The following is a 20,619-nucleotide window of genomic DNA, read 5'->3' on the forward strand; positions in this document are numbered from 1 at the left end:
TGCTCGCGGTAAATTCTCTGCAACTTCTCTGTAGCGTTGTTTATTCGTTCAAAGGTAAGAGAAGATTTAAAGCAAACTTTTTACGTATTCATAGGATCTGGTGATTCTTGTTTTAACAAGTTAGTTGGGCATCCCAGGCTTTGTAAAGGGACTCCCTCTTCCTGAAGTATTTTGCATGGAAAAGGAAGGACGAGAACACGGTTCCGGGAAACAACCATCAGGAAATCATTACCAGAATATATTTCGCTTACAAGAAGTTTCTCAATGGCAGCTGCCAGTCTGTGACAATGCATAATATTCGCTGCACTCTCTCATTCACCAACACGCATACTCGTTTGTGCTATACAGAAAGAATTGTGCCGAACACGCAGCATGTATCGTTTATTTTATCCATTAAAAATCGCGGAAGAATATATTTCCTTTGGAATAAATCGTCGTTGTCGAACGTATTTCTCTTTCGGAACTTTCTCTCGCTTTTCTTTAACATCTTCGCTCGTAAATTATGTCTCTTCCGTAATACCTTCTTCTATATTAAATAGTACATAATATATGATAGCTTTTTTTTTTTTTTTAATAAAATCGACAATTAATTTTTCAAGATTAGTTTTCTTGAATCGCTATAAAAAATTTGCTAAAATAAGGAGAGCAGAGTTCCCATTGAAAATCGCAAATACAATACAAGTTGACTCGCAGTCGTACTCCACGCACGTGTCACACATTTGAAATCAGCGGCGTGATAGCATTACAAAGAAGAGAAACACCGGAGGAGAATCGGCCTCGGTTCGTTTCTCGATCGAACTAAAAAATTTCCACGATTCCGTTCGATTTCGTTTCGCCGTAGCACGGCCGTGAAACGTTGTAAGCTTGCTTCGCGACTACTTTGCAATTTCTCCTTTTCCTTCCTTCTTTATCGAGAACACATTTCATGGTAAGGCACGATCGACGGTTCTTCGAATTTTTTTCTTGAAAAATTGATTCTCCCTGCTGTTGCGTTTTGGTTTTGATTTCCATTGAGCAGATTCGTTCTTACATTCTAACTGCAGATCGTGGAAGACCACTTTCGTCGTTTCCTACGATCCTCCACTGACTCGTGCACGGTAACTACCGTTGCCTGCTGGTACAGCTAGAAGCTACTAGTCTAAATAAAAGACTGTGGTCGAACTAGTATCGGAGAAGAAATTCGTTATCGTGCATTCGGCTCAAGGTAAAAACGTATCAAATTCGCTGCTTCGATCAACGTCAGCCCGGATTTTCAAAGCTCGACCACGGTCAGTCTATCTTTCGTTTCTTCTAATAAAACAATCACGGGAAAAAAAGACTGGAGAATGTTTAAAAATACCGGCTGACGTAATTCGATCTTAGAAGGTGCTATTTTTCTACCATACAGTTCCTCTGACAGTATCCTAGAGCTCACACTTGAAAAACGAGTCTCTTTGCTTACTTTACTTACTTACGAGTCTACACTCGAGTCTCCTTTCTAAGACGAACACGACTTGCAGAGACGTTCCTGAGAAGATTTCTTTCTTTCTTTCTTTCTCTCTCTCTTTCTTTCCTTCTTGTTAAATATACTGCTCCGGGGAAGGAACCATATTCGCTGCTCTTCCAGCCACCGATTTGTATCTACAGCCACGAGCAAGTCTTTCAAGCCTGATTGCCAGGTTCCAAGAGAAATTCTCAAACAACGTGAACCGTATTTTCGACGACCGTCACACGACAGAAAAATTGGATTTCCCTCTGCAAGCCGTGCACAAGCTACACTCGTTCCCTGCTTCTTCGTTCTTAAGGATAACGCGGGTCAGTCAGGTACCTCGAGGAGTGATGCAGATTATGGTACGATCTACTTCTCCTGTGATCTCTGTGCAGCTGATTGGCCGGCCTGTGAGGTGGATAGGGTCCCATGTAAGACACCGTCCTGGCTGCTCGTCGCTCCTGATCGTTCTGAGTCTCTGGGGTCGTGGCAGAATAATCCGGAGGAGGAGCAGCTGGCGGTGAAGAGGTCTGAAACTGAGACGTGCCATAGAGAACGCCTATGGACCTTCTCCAGACGTCGTGCCGCCTTTGGTTCTCTGGTTCCAGCTGGCCTTCCCTTCTTCTACTTTGGGAGGAGCCACTTTCCGTAGAGTTGCTGTCCTCGCTGGTGCCCAGACCAGGATCTCTGTCTTCGAAGGCGGCTAGACTGGTGGCGGGACTGTCCTGTAGACTTTTCGCGGGTGCAGAAGAATGATAGTAAGTGAGAGTCGGGTGTGGGATCACGTAAGGCTGCTGGAGTTTGCAATTCACATCCTTTTCCGACACCTTCCGCTGTTGAGCCTTGTCCGAGTCGGTTTTCTTGTCTTTGTAGGACGACGGGCCGAACAGAGAGAGCAGAACGGGCAGCAGGAACATGCCGTGCATGGCTCCTATGAATATCACCAGGAACACCATCTTGAAGAACACCATGAAGATGTAGGTACCTGCAAGCACTAAAGCTATGAGGCCGAGGATCGTTGAAGTGGCTCCTTGCACTATCGGAAGACCGAGACTGTACAAGCTTTCCTTCACTCTGTCCTCCGCAGTCTTTTGCTTCGAGCTCATGTAGGCGTAGCAGATGTGAGCGGTGAAGTCGACGCTGAAGCCTATGCACATGATGAGATTGATCATGGATATGCTGTCCAGGTTCACGTCCCAAAGAGCCATGTACCCGGCCACGCCTAACTCGATCGAGATAATACAGAAGGCTACCCAGAGGCAGCACAGAACATTGGGAATGAAGATGAAGCTGATGAACATCATTATGAGGGCGCCGAAGACCATGCATTGGATGCTGGTGGGCTTGACCAACTCGAACTGGTCGAAGAACACGAAGTAAGGGTGGAAAACGCTGGCGTTTAACGAAGACTGGGCGCAAATCCGACGCAGTTCCTTCACCATGTCTTTCTCTTGATTCGTTCCGCTGACGTTCACCGCCTGGATCAGAAATCTACTGGCGATGATGTGCTCTTCGGCCTGGTCAAACTTCACGTCCAGAGAGAAGCTACTTTTGGGGGACAGCCAAGTGTCTTTCAACACTTTGATGAAGGTTTTCTCGTCCTTGATTTCCACGTCGGTGGCGCTGTTGTTGGCATAGCTGAGGAAGCTTCTGAGCCAGCTCTCCGTGTATATGGGAGCGCTGCTGATGTACTTGCTGGCTTCCAGGGACCTGGTCAGATTTTCCATTTGCGATTGAATCACCGGATCGCTGTAGTCGTACTTTCCGCTTACTACAACCTGAAACAAAAGTGACAAAAGTCTTTGTAGACCCTCGCAGCAACTGGTTCATGAAACTCGTCAGCGAATATCAGCGGAATTATTTAATTTCAGACTAGGAAACTTTCTTCGTCTTTTGCTCGCCATTTACTCGCGATCTAAAGATATTGAACACGCGGAATGAGGTATAAAATTATGAAGAGCGGTTTCTATGAACTTGAAAGTCCTCCTATAGCCCGAACGGCAATTAAGTGTCTTCCAGCCACGCCTAGTTCGCCAGAAACTAGCAATTACGGGGTTCCGGAGCGGAGAATGCGGCACTCTCGACGTTCCAGCGAACGTCCTCTGAATTGATCCAGAAAAATCACGACAGTACCGTGTGACGCAACGCCAGTCACTTTTCTTCGACGCAGTGAAGCCGAGAGAAAGTTGCCCACGTGACATAATTGCATGTAGCGAGTTACTCGCAAGTTGATGAATCTTCGGAGGTTTGTCGCGGTTCCTGGACCTTTTGGCTAGAAACACTTTCTCCTTCTCAACCCTCAAAAATCTCTTCGATTGAAAAACGAATCCCAAACAAACACCTAGCCAACCCAACGATTTTCGACTTTTTCTCGTTACAACCGTTTCTCGATTATATTTTATCATCTTATTGTTATTTAAATTTAGTATTCAAATCTATTATATCTCAATATTCAGGTCATTCACGCTGGACCTGCATGTTTTCGTTATTCGTATTTGTCGATGCAGTAAAAAATAAATAAGTTAATGTCTCAGTGTCAAAATAGTACGATACTGCGTGCCTCAAAAATTACAAAAATCGCGAATCTGCACCAGAATCTGCTACTTTCCAGATAACGATCGCCTGTATTCTATCTACCTGTATTCTATACGGAAACTCCCGGAAGTAATAGTCCTGCCGGTCGTAGAAAGTGATCGAGTAGGAGTCGTTCTTGGAGAGCTTGCGACGGTCCAAGCCCTCCTGAAGAGTCGTCAGGCCGTAAAGAGCGCCAGCAAGGTAACAGGCGAATATCAGGATGACGATGACCTTGACGGGTCTGCAATTCAGCGCCGCGGCCAGATAATCCCTGAACCAGCTCATGCAGCCGTGTTCTGGGTTATCGATGGGGTTGTATGGATCATCCGGATCTACTCCTCCACTGCACAGTGCTCTATAGAGCCACGATCTGTTAGCTGAAAAACAAAATAACATTCGTTCGTCGTTAGTTCGCTGATTCAAGTGGAAAGGGGTGGTTGTGGTGTATCACGCGATCGCTCTTTTCACGAGAATCTGTTGCATTGTCTTCTACTATGAATCCCGTGCACATTGTGAGAAAAAGAATGTACAGAGTCATTGTTTAGCGGGAACAAAGCCAGAGGAGAACGACGGTACAATGTCACGCGCCAAAACGACAATGAACATTATGATATACGAAGACTCGCATTAGTACGCCGAGCACGCGTTCCTGATCGGGACAATCGATTTCCAAGATGCGTTGACCACGTGTGTCCGCCACCTTTCTTGCTTACCGATTGATTACCAATTCTTCTCGATCGAGTCACGATACCAATTATTAATGATAAATTCCAACGACCTTAAACCTTTGAGGCCTAGCCGCGCGTGAAGATAAAAGCAACGTTCGCCGTGTAAATTACATTTGCGTCGATGGTGCGTGTAACCACCTTGAAATGGCACTTTCACCGCGTTTTCCAGCCGATGGTGCACGAGTGATCGCGGAAATGAGCAAATACAGTTTGCCGCTTTTCACAAACCATCGAAAGCAGCGAGAAAAGGGGAAAACTGGAATATGCAAAACGCAGATCGTGCAAAAATATGCAAGGCGGTATTGTTTATAACTGTTGACAATGCCTCGGGAGAAAGTGACGAGGTTACATAACGCAACGGTGATCTAACGAATTAGCGACGCTCTAACGTAACCTGGTACGCATTTCTCGCGTAACCGGCGGCTACCACCGGACATCTGGCGTCTCGTCGGTTTCCCATCGAATTGGCAAGAACCAAAGGAGTACACAGACGAAGTAACTCGATTCGGATCGCAGGACGATCGATTTCCAATTTTGCCAATTACGGCTACGCGCTATCGCCAAAGTGATTTGTCGACTCGTAACCGGTGTAAGGGATAGCAAGGGACTTGCTGTTGCATCGAGCCACAATTTCTAAATGATTTTAGAGACTCGACGACGGTTGATCAGGATCTTCCGGCTTTCACGATCGAAATCGCCGGTGATTTACAACGACCATTCTCTCGCAATGATCATGTACCAACTTTTCACGATCAAACGGTATTCGTGAGAAGATTTTAGTTGAAGAAAGGTCTGCTCCAAGAGGATTTTTAGAGCGGCCGCCTTTCGTAGAATGGAAATAAGAATAAAGCAGCGTTGGTGTAATGGCCCCAAGAGTCCGAGGTCCGGCTGGCCGCTGCTTAGCATAGAAAGTTCCGTGGCAAGCGGCAAATAAATGAAAGTTCAAATAAAACCAACGAATGATACGTTCGACGAGGCTCTGCCCGTGAAAGTATTCCGGGTAACGTCTTCTTTGGCGATTTAACGGTCCCTGTTACCATCGCCGCGTACGTGTAAGTAAACAGGATGGTTACATCGGATGTAGTAACCGAAATAAGTCGCAAACGATCGTCGAACTCTTACTTTTACCGACCACCGCGGATTCTTCAGCGTTACAAGGTTACGTAACAAGAAAATGCGTGTGTATCCACTTGCAGCTCCATTTCTCGTTCTCACAGTGTCGCAGCTTCTTCCAACGTTAGTCCTGGATCTGGTTCGACCAGTTTCGCTTTCTTCTTTCTTTTTTTTTTCTTTTTTTTATTCGGAATTAGAAATTTCGGATTAGACATTCTTCTCAGAATCGGACAGTCTACGGTCGTGGGCAGAAGAAAGTTTGAAACTAATATTCGAGTATGAGCAAACTTCGCGTTAAACATTTTGTTTCTACCAACGCTGGTCTATTACATTATAATTCAGTTTTGCAAAATTACAGCGTTTTTCCAGAGCCACGTTTACCGTGAGACGTGTTAGGCGCAAAAAGCTGGCATCTCGCTCCCTGTTTGGCCACGTTTAAGAACCAAGTTGCACGCCTAGAGCTTCCAGAAGTATAAACGCGGCCCTGGTTTCTTCCTCCTTTAACCCTTTAACACGTTGACTGCCACGCGTGTTTTCACTGAAATCTCCGTCAGGCCGGCGTGCCGCAGTACCAAGCGTCCTCTGATATTTTAGTAATGCGAGTAAATAATTTTTTTAATAAACCATTCTCGTATTACTTTCATAACAATTCAATAGTTTTATTATTTCCTCTAGAATATCTTCTCAAATACCTACGACGATCCTTCGCAAGTAGTCAAATAAGCGCCACCCGAATACGGGTGACGCGGCCCTACCAGAAACTTTGCTGTCACCCGAATATGGGTGCCGTGGCAGTCAACGTGTTAAGCCTTCTTTCGCGGAACGTAGAGATCAGAGTATTACTTAGGGCACGTTAACGTTCGAACAAGGAGAAATATGAGCGACAGAGACTTACAGGATTTGGAGAGAGGCTGCACCTTGCAGCACAATACGCTGTGCAGGTTCTTCTGCTCGCAGTAACCGCTAATGGCTACGCAACCCGTGAAGAAGGTCAAATGGAAGACAAAGGTGAAGACCACGGCGAATCCTGAGACAAAGAAAGTAACGGATCATCCATTTGGCCTTGGAGTTTGGAGTTATTGGCGTTTAGGTAAATCGCGTGCTACGGACCTGAATAAATACAGAAGATCTGAACCGAGGGGAAAGGCGAGAGAATGCCAATGAAAAAAGATATCATGTCAGTGAGCGAAGTGATAGTGATGGAGACAGCAGCTTCGCTGAGAGTCGCAGCCATTCTTTCGGGCACCGGTTTCATTATACTGGTTCGTCTCCAGGCCGCCAACATGACGAAGGTGTCGTCGATTCCGATACCTGCAAACAATTCGATCGATCAGTTCGATTAATCGGAAGTAACGTCAGGTTGCTTGGTTGTAAATTAATATGAACGGGAGGAAAAAAAAGAAAAGAAAATACAATGTGACACAGCTGAGTCATTGTGGGAGCGATTTGTCGGCGCAAACACCCCTTCGGTCGGTATAAAAACGACCACAGTGCCATTAGCGTGATAACAAGGCGGCAGTTAATGCGTCGAGTGAATCAGAATGGCTGGCTTATTCGTGATTCAGCCTGTCTACATTTGGACGACGATTTATAACCGCTAATAAACGCATTTATTCAATTTCAAGCAAGGACGACCGATTTCCACACCATTTCCCGCGTTACCATCCAAACTTTTCCATCGAACCATCTTTCGTTCGATGGATTTCTGCCGGAAATTCATGTTTCTGTCGTTTCGCGCTCACCTCAGTGCGCTTAACATTGCATTTCAGTGAGTTACTGGCCGATTGAACGCGACACATATATTTAAAGAGTGGAACATAGTAAATTTCCGTCGCTTATCGTACCGTTCCAATCAGATACATCGTTTGTTTTGGCAATTACATCCTTAGCTGTGCTTGGTAATTTCCTTCCATTCTTACTCGCTTTATATTAAAATATTCCTTTTTAACAGCGGAGCGAAAGTAAAGTTAAAATTGAGAGGTCGATAGAAATGTACTCGTTATGTAACCTACATTCGTTTTTCACCAGTCCATTAGACAATACTAGCCATTGTACAAGAGTTTCCATTATTATACTAATTGCTATGAGAAATATTTATCTGGCAGCTTAAGAAGAACGTCGGATTAATCGAAAGGATCAACAACAACAGGCGTAATTACAATGAATCAAAGATTGTGTATACTAGGGAAAGCAACCGAGTCGTAACGCAATGATCATTGACGAAATTGTTGCAAAACACTGCTTAACAGCCCTCCTCGATTCGATCGGCTGGCCACAGATCAGGGAAACAGGCTGGAATCGGCAAGCACCGGGTGATTTGCGTGAAAAGCGGAAGCCGCCGTCGCGACTTTTCCCTTCCGTCGTTACGCTCGTATGCACCAGCCACCAGGCAACCACGATCGTTGCACACGTCCGACCGAATCATTGAGAAATCTTTCTTCTTTCTTTTCGAATTACCAGAACGCCAATTCTTATTGGAAATTTAAACATACAAAATCCGTAGGATCCATTTAATATGAAAAGAATATATAAAATATCCAAGGTATCGTTCTCGTAAACTATCCAAGTATTCGAAAATGTCCAAAGTATTCGCGAGTATCAAAAGTATCCATAATATTATAAGTATAAAAATATACTATAAGTGATCGAAAAGATCAGAAGTATTTGAAAGTATCCAAAAGCATCAAAAGTATTCGATAGTATCCAAAAGCATCAGAAGTATTCGAAAGTATCCAAAAGCATCAGAAGTATTCGAGAATATCCAAAAACATCAGAAGTATTCGAGAGTATCCAAAAGCATCAGAAGTATTCGAATGTGCCCAAAAGTATCGCAAATACTCGAAAGTATCCAAGGTATCCAAAAAGCTCAAAGTTCGTCTGCCATTTCTGAGATCGATACTAAGTCATCGTGAAGAGTATGCGAGTCACATTGAGCTGTGGTTTCATTCGCACTTATTATTCTGAGAATTCGCACAACAATGAGTCGCTCATCGATCGATCATTCACTCCGTATAACATTAGAATTGCAGTTCTTCCGACAATTTGGCAAATTCAAATTACAACGAACATGAGTCGGGACTTTTTTGATCCGATTAAGAATTCTATAGGACTCGAGTTGAATCCTTGGCGTTCTAGGTGCTATCGTAATTTTCTCAGTATTACGCGAACCGCTATGACATAGAATCTATTTAACCTACATTAGACACCTCGTATCGCAAACGAAAGTGCACCGAACGCCAATAAAGAGCGAAACGTTACTCTTTTGTCAGAATTCTATATATTCATCTGCCGATGTATCTACATCCAAAGAATACTAATCAAGTACCATTCTACGATCTTGTTCCATCTTGGCAGAGGAAAGTTACGCGCTTCTTTCTTTAACGCTTCGTGTACTGAATTATCAGGACATTCGGTAAATAATGCAATATTTTTCAACAGTTGAGTCTAGAAGGAATAATATAGACCTTACCACGTTATCGGAAATTTGAATACATAATTTAACAAATAAATGGTAAAGAAATTTTTTATCATCGATCAATCGTTACGCAACTGATACATTTTTCTGTTTGTCCAACATACGAAAACAAACTGTCGTTAGACGAGAGCTATGTATGTAAATAAATTAATATAATATAGAATATAATAAACAGTAAATAAATATAAATAAAGCAACTGCGTAACTTATGGAACCACCTAATATTTCGTTCTTCTTACGCTTTCACTCCGGAAATTCAATGTTCAGGTGTATCCTGAAGAAGCGAACTGTAACGTTCGCGAAGCGTTAACGCAAGAATGCCACTCATAATACAATCGTCTTCGTAAAAGTCAAGAGCATGACATCCATCGATCATCACGAGAGCTTCAAATCTAAAACATCTGTTTCCTATATTTTATGAAATTTATGATCTTATATCATATCGCTATTTTGCCTTAGAGCGAGGCACATTCGCGTCCACTCACCGATCATGAGGAACGGTGCAGCCAGATTCAACCCGATGAAGTCGACACCCAGGTATATGCAGAGACCAAACGCCGCCACAGTGGCCATTGCCGCAGAGACGTTCCCAAGAAGTCCCAACCAGGGCTTGCTGCGTACCCAATCGGTCATCATGCACGTCACCACAGAGAACAGAGCCATTAGGATAAACGTGCTCGAGAAATAAGGTACTATGGTCTTGGTGTTCTCTTCCAGCTCCAGTTCCAAGGTCCTAGAAGCGAACCTGGCGGTAGCGATGTGCTTGAACACGTTGTCCTCCTCCACTTGCCTCAGCGTCTCTAGAAACGCTTCTTCCCAGGCTGCTCCGCTATTTTCAAGATGCAAAGAATTTTAGATATACAGTGTGAGTCATAGGATTAGGGTATTTTGTATGCTCGCGATTTTGCCAATTTCTTACGTTCTCTTCTACAGTTTTAAAATGTTTGTAATATATTTAACAGTAGCAAATGAGTACGTATGTAACGTGGAAGCTTGGACACGAACTTACATCGCATCCTGGCGAGCATTGTCAGCTGTGAGAAAGTAGGCCAGCTGCATGGAGGGTACAGACTCGATGATCAGGTCCTCGTCGATCACGCTACCTCCAAAATAGACTGGTAACAGGTGAATGTCCCAAGTGATGGGGTTCAATGTCACAGGGAACGTCAGGTTCAGCTCCCTCTTTTCCACATCCCTGCAAAGTGCTACCGACTACTTAGACCCTCGAACACACGGATCAGTCTTAAAAATATTCTTCTAAATATTGTTTTTCACGAAAGATGACAAAGTATGCAATTGTATCTTGCTGATTTAAAAAATATCTCAAGCTTGTACAAAGTATGAACAATTGTTATTAGTGTAGATGATTTCCCGTTTCAATTTTACGTTCGACATTTTCTCAGAACATTGTACATCTTTCTGGCACGTTAAAAATACATAAAAATCTGTTGCTTAATGAAATTAATAATTAACAATGCCACGATTCTAGCAATACACTTACTCTATGACGTGATGTAGGTCCAGAATGTCGTTGTTGAAGCAAGTGTCCAACCATTTGGCACAAATCTGACTATAAGTGAACTCCTCCCCTTCGTAGGTAGCTTTCGTGTTCCTGATCATCTTGTCCAGCTGCCTGAGTTCGTCGAACACTACTGTTCTCAGCAGATTATCGTTTCCATCCTTGGACGTGATGATCACGTGGCCGAATCGACCTATTTAAATCGACAAGTATTACACGAATACGTTTGCGAGTAATTAAGATTCGTACGAACAGCGATTTGACAGGGAGACTAACGAAAAAAGAATTTAAAAAGTAAAATGCGTAGGGAAACACGCAAATCGTTCCAGTCAGCAGTTGATTAACAATGGGCTCGATGAAACGTGAAAGTTCTCAGACGATACAACAACGAACTATAGTCTGCACAGCAGGTTAATTCACGCAGTATGAAATTACACGCAATACAAACAAGAAAAAAGAGAAGTTGATGCACTTTCTCCTTGAACTTCGCCGACGTATTTTATAAAAAGTAGCCGTGAATTGACCGGCGTCGGTATTTCCTTGTAAAATCTGACTCACCTGGCCTGGTAATGCGACCCAGGTTAAATTTGTGGCTGTAATTGACCTTAAAGTATTGCTCGACGATCGCCCTCTCCATTTTGCTCGGTCCATTTGTCGGAGAAAACAGATACTCTGGATCTATCTCGTAATGGATTCTCTGGTATCCGGTGAAGCAGATGAAGGCAACGAGAACCGGAACTATCACGAAGTAGCCGGGATGACGGCCGACCACCAGACCCAGTTTGTGAAATGCCCGGTTTAGGAAATCGTCCACGCATGTCAGATTGTTCCACATCTAGACAAGACATTGACAAAGCTACTTTATTTTATATTTATTTCATGTACATATATTTATTTATATATTATATATTATATTCTATATTATATATATTTATTTATTTTATATTATGTCTATATACACTGTACTATGTAAGTATATTTTTTCTCATTGTATTTGTTCATTTGTATTTCTTTCTCATTGTTTCTTTTAATTTCATCATATAGCTTATATGGAGTAGTCAATGCATTTTTCTTATCCCTTACAAGAAGATATCCCAATGAATTTTAACCAATTTATGAATTAATTTGATTAAATAACCAATTAATTTAGAAACTGCTACAAGTTATAACATCATCTATTACAATTACTCCCACACTATTCCAACTGTATATACTCTGCACTGTGTATAAATATAAACTATCTACATACAGGGTGGCGCATTTAAGTAAGGCCACCTAAACGTCTCTTTCATTCAGTTCAGTGATAATGGAAAAGATACCTCCTTATAGGTAACTTAAATGGTATCGAAGAATTTCAGGAAAAACAAGCTTGCAAAGCACAAATATTCTTACAGGACGTTGATCCTTCGATGCAGGACATTCAAACTGCTTATAGAATATTTTTTACATCATCACGACACAAACAGATATTCAGGTGGAATTGCTTAAAAATGGCCCCACTTGTATGGTATATAACTAGAGCAGAGACCATTGGATAATTCTATTCACAATACAGAGAAACAATAAAGATGCCTTTGTAAATATAGTATTCTACCTTCGAGTCGTGGAAACCGTATAAAACGGCAGAAGTACCATCAGTAAAGAAATAACGTTCGTAACCTGTCCATTCTATTATAGTTGAACGCGTTGTACATACGGTTGAAGATTGTCATAGCGGTTAACAGTAGTTCCGAAGGAACTGGTTCTCAGACGTGCACGGAGATAGCGATCGATCAACGTTGTTTGAAATTTATGACATAATTGCTATAACTGCAGAGCGGTGCTGTCAGAAAACCGGGAAAAACGATAGAAAGTGAAGCGAATTGTTTGTTGTAGCGCAACCAACGAATACGAATATTAACGACAGACTATTTCGCAATTTTGGGGCAAGAAATTAGGAAGAAATAAGTGGAAAAAAGAGCGTAACGCAACGTTTAAAGGAATATTTCGAATGCCTGAGTACTATTACGATCTCCGATCAGCCATGGCGAAATTACAGGTTGCGAATGTAACTCCATCGAAACGGGTACTCGTTGTAATCGATGCTTTTTTACGTGAGAACATGATCTACGCTCGCGTAAGCGATTTCTGAAAGAAGCAGCAAGAAACGCTAAGAATACAGAGAAACGTGTGATTAAGAGTACTTTAGGACAGTTTGAAATCGATACAAAGTCGTCGTCTAATTTTTACTAATTTTTCTAATTAAGGAAGGTTAAAAGGGCAAAGGTATAATTAGTTTTTCTATTTAACAGGGACAGAGCGAATTTAAGATCCAATGAGTTGTATTTTATTTGATTTTCACGATCGTCTTTTCGTAATTTTGGAAAGATCTCTCGTCACAATATCGAGATATTGAAGATATTCGAACGTTGCTAGTCTCAATAGCAGCTGTACCTTTGGTGTCTTACAAAACTTTGTCGACTTGTAAGCTACTTTCGAAAGGATCTTATAAATTATCCCCGTTTTCAACTGTGTCATATTAAAATATTAATTTCTTTCTCTCTTTTCTCCATTTTTCTCCATTTTTCCCTATTTTACAATTTACTCCTTGGCATATTCCAACTTAACTTTACTGTCCTGAGCCTGTCGAGTGACTGGTTACAAAATTTAATTTAAAATCGTTCATCGTTATCTCTTCTGTTCGTCCAACTTTATGTAAATTCTCATACTAACAACTGAGAAATTGATTAATCAGAAAATACGAGAATTTTCACAAAGTTAAATGGACAAAAGAAATAACGATTTTGAAGCTGGTCATTTGATCGGACCTGGCAAGGTTAGTGTTAAGAAAATAAACCAGTCGAGCAAAGGATTAGGCGGATTGAAAAAGAGAAACAAAATGTTTGACAAGACGAATAAAAAATTACGTAGACGATTGTTATTGTGCTCGTGAAGCAATGGAAAAGCACACTTAGTGCAATAACGCAGACATCCGTCTCTGCTTAAGTAGCCAGTCGTGTCTCAAACTCGAGTTCAATTTTAGCGATGAAAATCGCACACATCCGTTCTTCTCTCTTTGGTCCAACCAAACTACTACCACCACCGCCGCACGAAATTCACATTCACTGCGCATTATCGTCATCATCGTCATCCTCCTTGTAACATAGCCGAAAAGAACAAAACAGGGATATATTAAAAATTCTAAATGAAAAGTGGGTTAAGCGAATTCGACCAAAGCGTCATTGAAAAACAGGGCGTAAAAATGACGCACGAAACTTGACCTAGATCGGCACAATACGCGTTTGGCATAGCGAAATGATCGTCAGCTGTCGATTCTTCGGATTCGGAACGAGATTGCGGTAAGTCTGGTTCAAGATCGAAGAAACGGGCCGTCACTGTTTTCTGGGAAGCTCGTTGACTCGCAACTCGCCTTACGTCAGATTCTGCCCAGCGAAAAACACAAACACGGCTCCTGCCAGGGCGTCGACCTCCGCAGTCAGCTGGCCAAACTCTCCAATAAAAGTTCTTGCGATAATGGAAAGTCTATTGAAAAAATGTTCTGAGAAATCTCATCAAAACTTTTAATCGAATTCTAAAAGACGCTAAAATCGACCGAATCAACTGGAGCTCCTTCAATGCGAACTCTGGAGCCACAGTGTATTAAGTCACGCTTATCAAACTTCAGAGCGGAGACGTCGAACTTATCATTTTTACGTTATTATATTAAATCAAAGTGCAACTCAAAGTTTACCTAAACTTGGGAAATTTATTTACTTAAGAAATCTCTTTATCAAAGTAAGAATTCAGTTCAAAGCTAATGAGAGTTCAGCTCGCGTTTAACCAGTCAACTGTTGCTACCTCTTTGAAAAGAGGGCACCTGGAATGCGTGACAAGGAGTAAGCGATGACGAGTATACTCGTCGAACACAGAGTATGCGTGGCTGTTATGATATAGAATTAAGTCGTAACGAAATGACTGTTTTATTTTATTACTCACAAGGCGCGTCATAACACAAAGTATCGCAATTCCTTAACGACGAGTATACTCGTCAGAAACAGCTAACTGGTTGACCGAAGCTTGGAAAATTTATTTATTCGCGAGGATCGGTTTATCGAGTTTCTTAAGTTCACAAACTACGAGTCTGATTGAAACTGATCCGAGTCAAACTTGAAAAATTCATTTCTCCGACTTTCTTCTTGTTTCTACCGTACCTCGAAAAAGAAATGACGTAACACCACGTAATAATGGCAAAGCTCCAAATAATGGCAAAGCTTCACCGACTGGTTTCTAACCGTGTGAAAGTTGCGCAATCGTTGTTAATTAGCCTGATTAGAGCGCGATTACGTCGGCCAAGTTACGATTTCATTGGACAGCTGGAACAAAAGGTTGGCTCGATTGTTACGCGACTGTTATCCAATCGTTGCAGATCGAATAAGGAGCTGTGTTACCCAATGACCGGTCGACTGACTACTTTCTCCGTGACGAGAGGAGAAAGATGGCCATCCAGATCGTGAGATCTGCGTACACCACGCTTCGAAACCACGTCATCGAATCACCGATGGAAAAACCAGCTGGAATCGAGTGCAAGTGGTTTTAGAAAGTCGTTCACGCTCGAATCCTACCGTGTCCGGAGCCAATGTCCTTCCGTTTCCACGGATAACCGCGTCCACGTAGCTTTCCAATCTTATCCGTGAAATCTGCCATCTTATTTCCATTCAAATCACGATTTCCGTAATTATGCGGTCTAGTGACACTTCCCCATTTTCACTCTTCCACTCAAATCTCCACGATGATGACAAATTTTCTTGAAAATTAACGCTTAATGTTCTCGCGTGATCTATCAAAAGGATTAGGTTTGCCTCCAGGCTATTTACCGCAACTACTCCAAATTTTCTCCCAAATAACGTTTCTCCCAATCTCCTGTGGTTCAGTGTGGCCGCTTCTAAGACCATCTTCTTCGTACGTAACTTTAGTACAATCTTCAGTTACGTGACACCCGTTGCCTCATAGGATTGCGTATTTTAGAGATTTCGAAAGAAGATATAGATGACGCCGAAAGCAACAACATACAACGTTAAGTAAAAGTATGTCTTCTTTGAAAAAAATTAGAGTACGAAACGTTATAGAGATGAGATCCTGGGAAAGAGACTGAACCAACGTGCACAAGAGCCAGCGAAAAAGGGTAGGAGGAGGCACTAGACAGATGAGACGGATGAGATGTTAAGGAAGAATGCGCGGTATAGGGTTACGGTAGCCTGTATGGGGGCTGATGATCCAGAAAGAACGAGCTTCTTCCTGAAGAAACAATGACGAGGACATTGATCCAGAGAATGTAAGAGGAGACCCTGATCTAGAGCTACCGGTCTATCCAACCACTCCAGTGTTACATGATCTTTTAAACTACCGTAATGCTTCTTTAATCCTGCCACTTTTTATTCGTCTGCTAAGAAATACGAAAAACTAGACTGCGGTCTTTTATGCAAATTTATGTTTTTATCCACACGATTAAAGAATTAGTACTTGGAATTAACGTGTTTTTTTTTAATTAGATGTGTTTTCTTTACTATTGAGCGTCATAACGAGAACTCTATTTTAGGTATTTTACACGTATTTATATTTTGTAGCTTTATAATTACGCATTGTATTTCATAGTTGTGTAGATTGTACGCATACTGTGTACATTTTTGTATCTTTAAATTTCTCACAGATGCATGAAAATCCGTGGATCCGTATAATGGAAAATTGGATAATCCATTAGAAGCTACGAATAATACAATTGTGTGACTTTTCTTTGTTAGTCCTACACGAAGGCTGAAGAAGTCCGTCCAAATTTGGTTTAGATTAGCTCATATTAAAATTCAGGTCAGGTTCCCATAATAAAATTCTCCTCTGTAGATTCTTAGGTAATATTAGAAAGTCATTCTCATGTAAATTTCGTAGGGAATTCGTAGGACTGACCTGATCTAGGCTTAATCATAGAACCTTAATCAATTAACCTTGGTTCTTAACTATCCCTTCTCCTCCATACGTGCACGCTATTAAAAATCCCACGTTTTTAACAGGTTTAATAACATGTTTTCCATTCTGGCCTTTTCCCCACGTGTGAAACAGTCCGATAAACTTGCACGGGATTGCCCAATTGACCAGAATGTGGATTGACCAACCAGTGTGGTAATATATTGAATAATAATCGTTGGTTTAAGTCACAATGTCGACAGCGATAAAATAGTTGAGCGTATCAAAGGATTCTCAAACTTTCAACGCGACAAATTGGCCAAAGCAGTCTGTGGCCTGTAACGCAATTGAAGTAGATAATCTCCAAGAGAGATGATTTTTTACAACGAGGAAGCAAGAAACTGTGTGTCATGACCCTTCCGAAATTAAATTAATTAAATTAATAACCTTTATTGCTGCCATTCAGACCGTACTTCGCGTCGATAGTATCATAACCTAACTTTTCTCAACTTAAACTTGTATGTACAAGATGTTTCATAAGAAGTAGACAATACATAAGGGTCGATAGTGTCATAACCTAACTTTTCTCAACTTAAACTTGTATGTACAAGATGTTTCATAAGAAGTAGACAATACATAAGGGTCGATAGTGTCATAACCTAACTTTTCTCAACTTAAACTTGTATGTACAAGATGTTTCATAAGAAGCAGACAATACATAAGGGTCGATAGTGTCATAACCTAACTTTTCTCAACTTAAACTTGTATGTACAAGATGTTTCATAAGAAGTAGACAATACATAAGGGTCGATAGTGTCATAACCTAACTTTTATCAACTTAACCTTCTATGTACAAGATGTCGCGTAAGTAGGCAATACTTAAGAACTGACAGTGTCATAACCTAACTTTTATCAATTTAACCTTGTATGTACAAGATGTTTCATAATAAATAGGCCAATACTGAAGGGCCGGATTCAGCAACTGAAAACGATAAGAAACGATAAATGATCGCACTGTAAAAGATGGAACCACGTATATATGCTTAAAATATATACCAAAAATAATTTCTTTTTGATCTTTCGATATACCAAAGCACAAATTATTGCATTACTGCCGGTCATTGCCGGGAAAAAGCATCTCGAAAGAGTTAAATCGCATGACGGTGTTTAAATGCGATTGTCCTGCATACTTTCACCAATTTTTTTGGCACTTTCGGTGAAACACTCGTTAGCTTCCGGTCGAAGTAATTACGGTCTATATGCATTTATATAATCTTAAGTTGCATGAAGAAGTATGAGGATAATAACGTGGTTTTTCCAGGACTAAGCGACCGACATTATCGAGTCTAAGCGAGTCAGTGGAATTTCGTGGTAATGAATGGTCGCTTGGAGAATGACTAGGATAATGGCAATGATCCCTCGTAACGCTATTTCATCTGAGACGCTAGTCACGCCAGGTTGTGATGGGAATGTCAAGTCGGTTTCGCTTCACAGGCCTTGTGCTCGAAATTTACAGCGTGCCGCGTCCCTATGTAACCATCGTTGCCCTTTAGTGAAATTTTATACTGAAATATGCGCGACGTATTTGAATCCAGAGCTTAGAAGTATCTCGACGAATATTTAAAGTCTGACGAGACAAACATAATTGAGAACAGATTTCATACATTAAACGATCGAGGGACGTCGATAAAACAACAACTTACTGTAGCTATGATTTTTTCAACATAATGTTGCGTGAAACGTTATTTCGCCGCTCGCCAGGGGAGGTGCATTTAAAACTTACTAAATAAATTTGTACGTATGCTCCAAGCGTTTAATCTTGCTAAAATTCGGGAAATAAACTCTGCGCCATCCCTCAACTTGCCTAATATACACAGACGAAGATTTAATAGCATTAAAATTCAGAGAATAACACAGATACCACTACCGCGTGATTTTATTTCTGACCTACACCGATCTAAGCGCATCTAATTATGATTCTGTTGGAACTTGCTAACTATGCAGAGTCCTATGCACAATCTAACCGAATTACGTACAATCCTAACTTAATTTATTAAACCAACTACTTGGATGCTTCTAAAGTGAATCAGATTAAATTTTGAACCGCGCAACTTCGAAACATGACCTGTGCGAACAGATTGTGTAACGGTGAACCAACACGTGAATCGACAGGGAGTTGGCTTTATCCGTGGTTTGTTAAATTGTAAAAGGACACGAGAATTGCCTGGGACAACGATTAGCCTGTTCGAGGATCAATGTCTCATCATCGCGTCAACCGCAAGAAGCGGAATAAGAAAATTACGATGGAATCGTGTCACTGCGACATGGCCAAGCGATCTGTGCCAATTTCTCTTTCCAAAATTAAAAACTCTCGATTCGCTGGATTTATTCCAGTGGTGGAGTAGCAATTCCAAGTTAGAAAAGAAGTCGTCATCGAAAGATTACAAAATGATATTTTGTTCGAAGTTGGTATATTTTTTCTCCACACTTTCTACAGACTGGATGATCTCAGAGTTCTTAGTTTAGCCAATTCAATCGATTAACAAGCGGCTTGAATATTCTATTGTGAAAATAAAAGAGAAGAAATAAAAATGTAATGTCCATTAACTATAATTCTGAATTTGTTACCAAGACTTCTTGTGTAATAAGTGACCAAAAAATAATATTCCTAGACTGACAAATTGCAAGTCGTAAGTTACACAACTTCTCTTTCATAATTTTATAATTTCTTCTCAGAGATAATAATTAAGTAACTTGTTAATTTGTTAATCTATTTGGGGAATTCGCCTCGCGTTTGACAAAAATTATTACCACTGTATAAGCGTATTTATTAATACTGTAGTAGCATCTGACTTGGGGCTCGTAAACTTTCATTAGTAATATTGGTGTAATTATGCAATAGGCGAAAGTACAAAAACTTCAAGACGGAAAATACGTAACATAATTGTACAACAGATTTTTATATACCGATTTATGGAGAGTGCAAGAATGCACGGAATGTACATAATATGCAAAAATATAGAAAATATCCAAAGTATAGTCCTATGCAAAATATCCAAACTATAGTCCTATGCAAAATATCCAAACTATAGTACCAGTACAAAATATCAAAATTATAGTAGCAGTACAAAATATCCAAAGTATAGTACATATGCTAAATATCCAAAGTATAGTACCTGTACAACATATCCAAAATATTGTACCTATATAAAATACCCAAAGTATAGTCCTACGCAAAATATGCAAAGTATAGTACCTGTGTAAAATATGCAAAGTATAATACCTATACTAAATATCCAAAGTATAGTACCTATGCTAAATATCCAAACTATAGTCCTATGTAAAATATCGAAAATATACTACCTATGAACAATATCCAAAGTATGGCACCTATGCAAAATATGGGAAGTATAGTACCTATTATAATATTCAATGAATGAAATTTTCTACTTGGATTCGATTTGTTTAATTAGCTTTATAAAAATACCCGTTTGCATAAAAATTCACGATCTAATGAAACGAAAGTGTATCGAAACTGAGACATTTCAGCGATCACTTCAATTTTCATTGACCAATTTTCAGCGACCAATTTTCATTTGTATTTATTAGCCGTGTTAACAAAAATCTAGGAAAAACGTACTACGCGTTATCAGTCTAAAGATGACGAGATAGAATCAGGCGAATCAAAGTTGCACGTGGCCGAGAACGAAAGTAACGCTTATAAATAATAAAATGGAAAATGGTAGGCCACGGTATGCTTTCACGTCGACACGGTGGTTGCCCGCTAGAAGAGCCGCTTAGCACGATG

At 40.8% G+C, this 20,619-nt stretch overlaps 1 protein-coding gene across 3 annotated transcripts in view; it reads right to left on the reverse strand.

Annotated features, from left to right (window-relative positions):
- Positions 1-222: 222 nt before the first annotated feature.
- Positions 223-20,619, reverse strand: part of Ptr (patched domain-containing protein) — a 55,252-nt gene continuing 34,855 nt past the window's right edge. For all 3 annotated transcript variants that reach the window (XM_076625342.1, XM_076625341.1, XM_033329381.2), the window contains 8 exons: positions 11,436-11,712; positions 10,860-11,070; positions 10,368-10,553; positions 9,844-10,187; positions 6,994-7,194; positions 6,779-6,910; positions 4,106-4,419; positions 223-3,246 (listed from right to left, as the gene is read on the reverse strand). In XM_076625342.1, coding sequence (XP_076481457.1) covers positions 1,780-3,246; positions 4,106-4,419; positions 6,779-6,910; positions 6,994-7,194; positions 9,844-10,187; positions 10,368-10,553; positions 10,860-11,070; positions 11,436-11,712 — 3,132 coding nt within the window. In that variant the 3' untranslated portion in view covers positions 223-1,779. The remainder of the gene's footprint in view (positions 3,247-4,105; positions 4,420-6,778; positions 6,911-6,993; positions 7,195-9,843; positions 10,188-10,367; positions 10,554-10,859; positions 11,071-11,435; positions 11,713-20,619) is intronic.

This window comes from Bombus vancouverensis, chromosome 16 (genome assembly GCF_051014615.1).
Source record: "Bombus vancouverensis nearcticus chromosome 16, iyBomVanc1_principal, whole genome shotgun sequence".
NCBI lineage: Eukaryota > Metazoa > Arthropoda > Insecta > Hymenoptera > Apidae > Bombus > Bombus vancouverensis.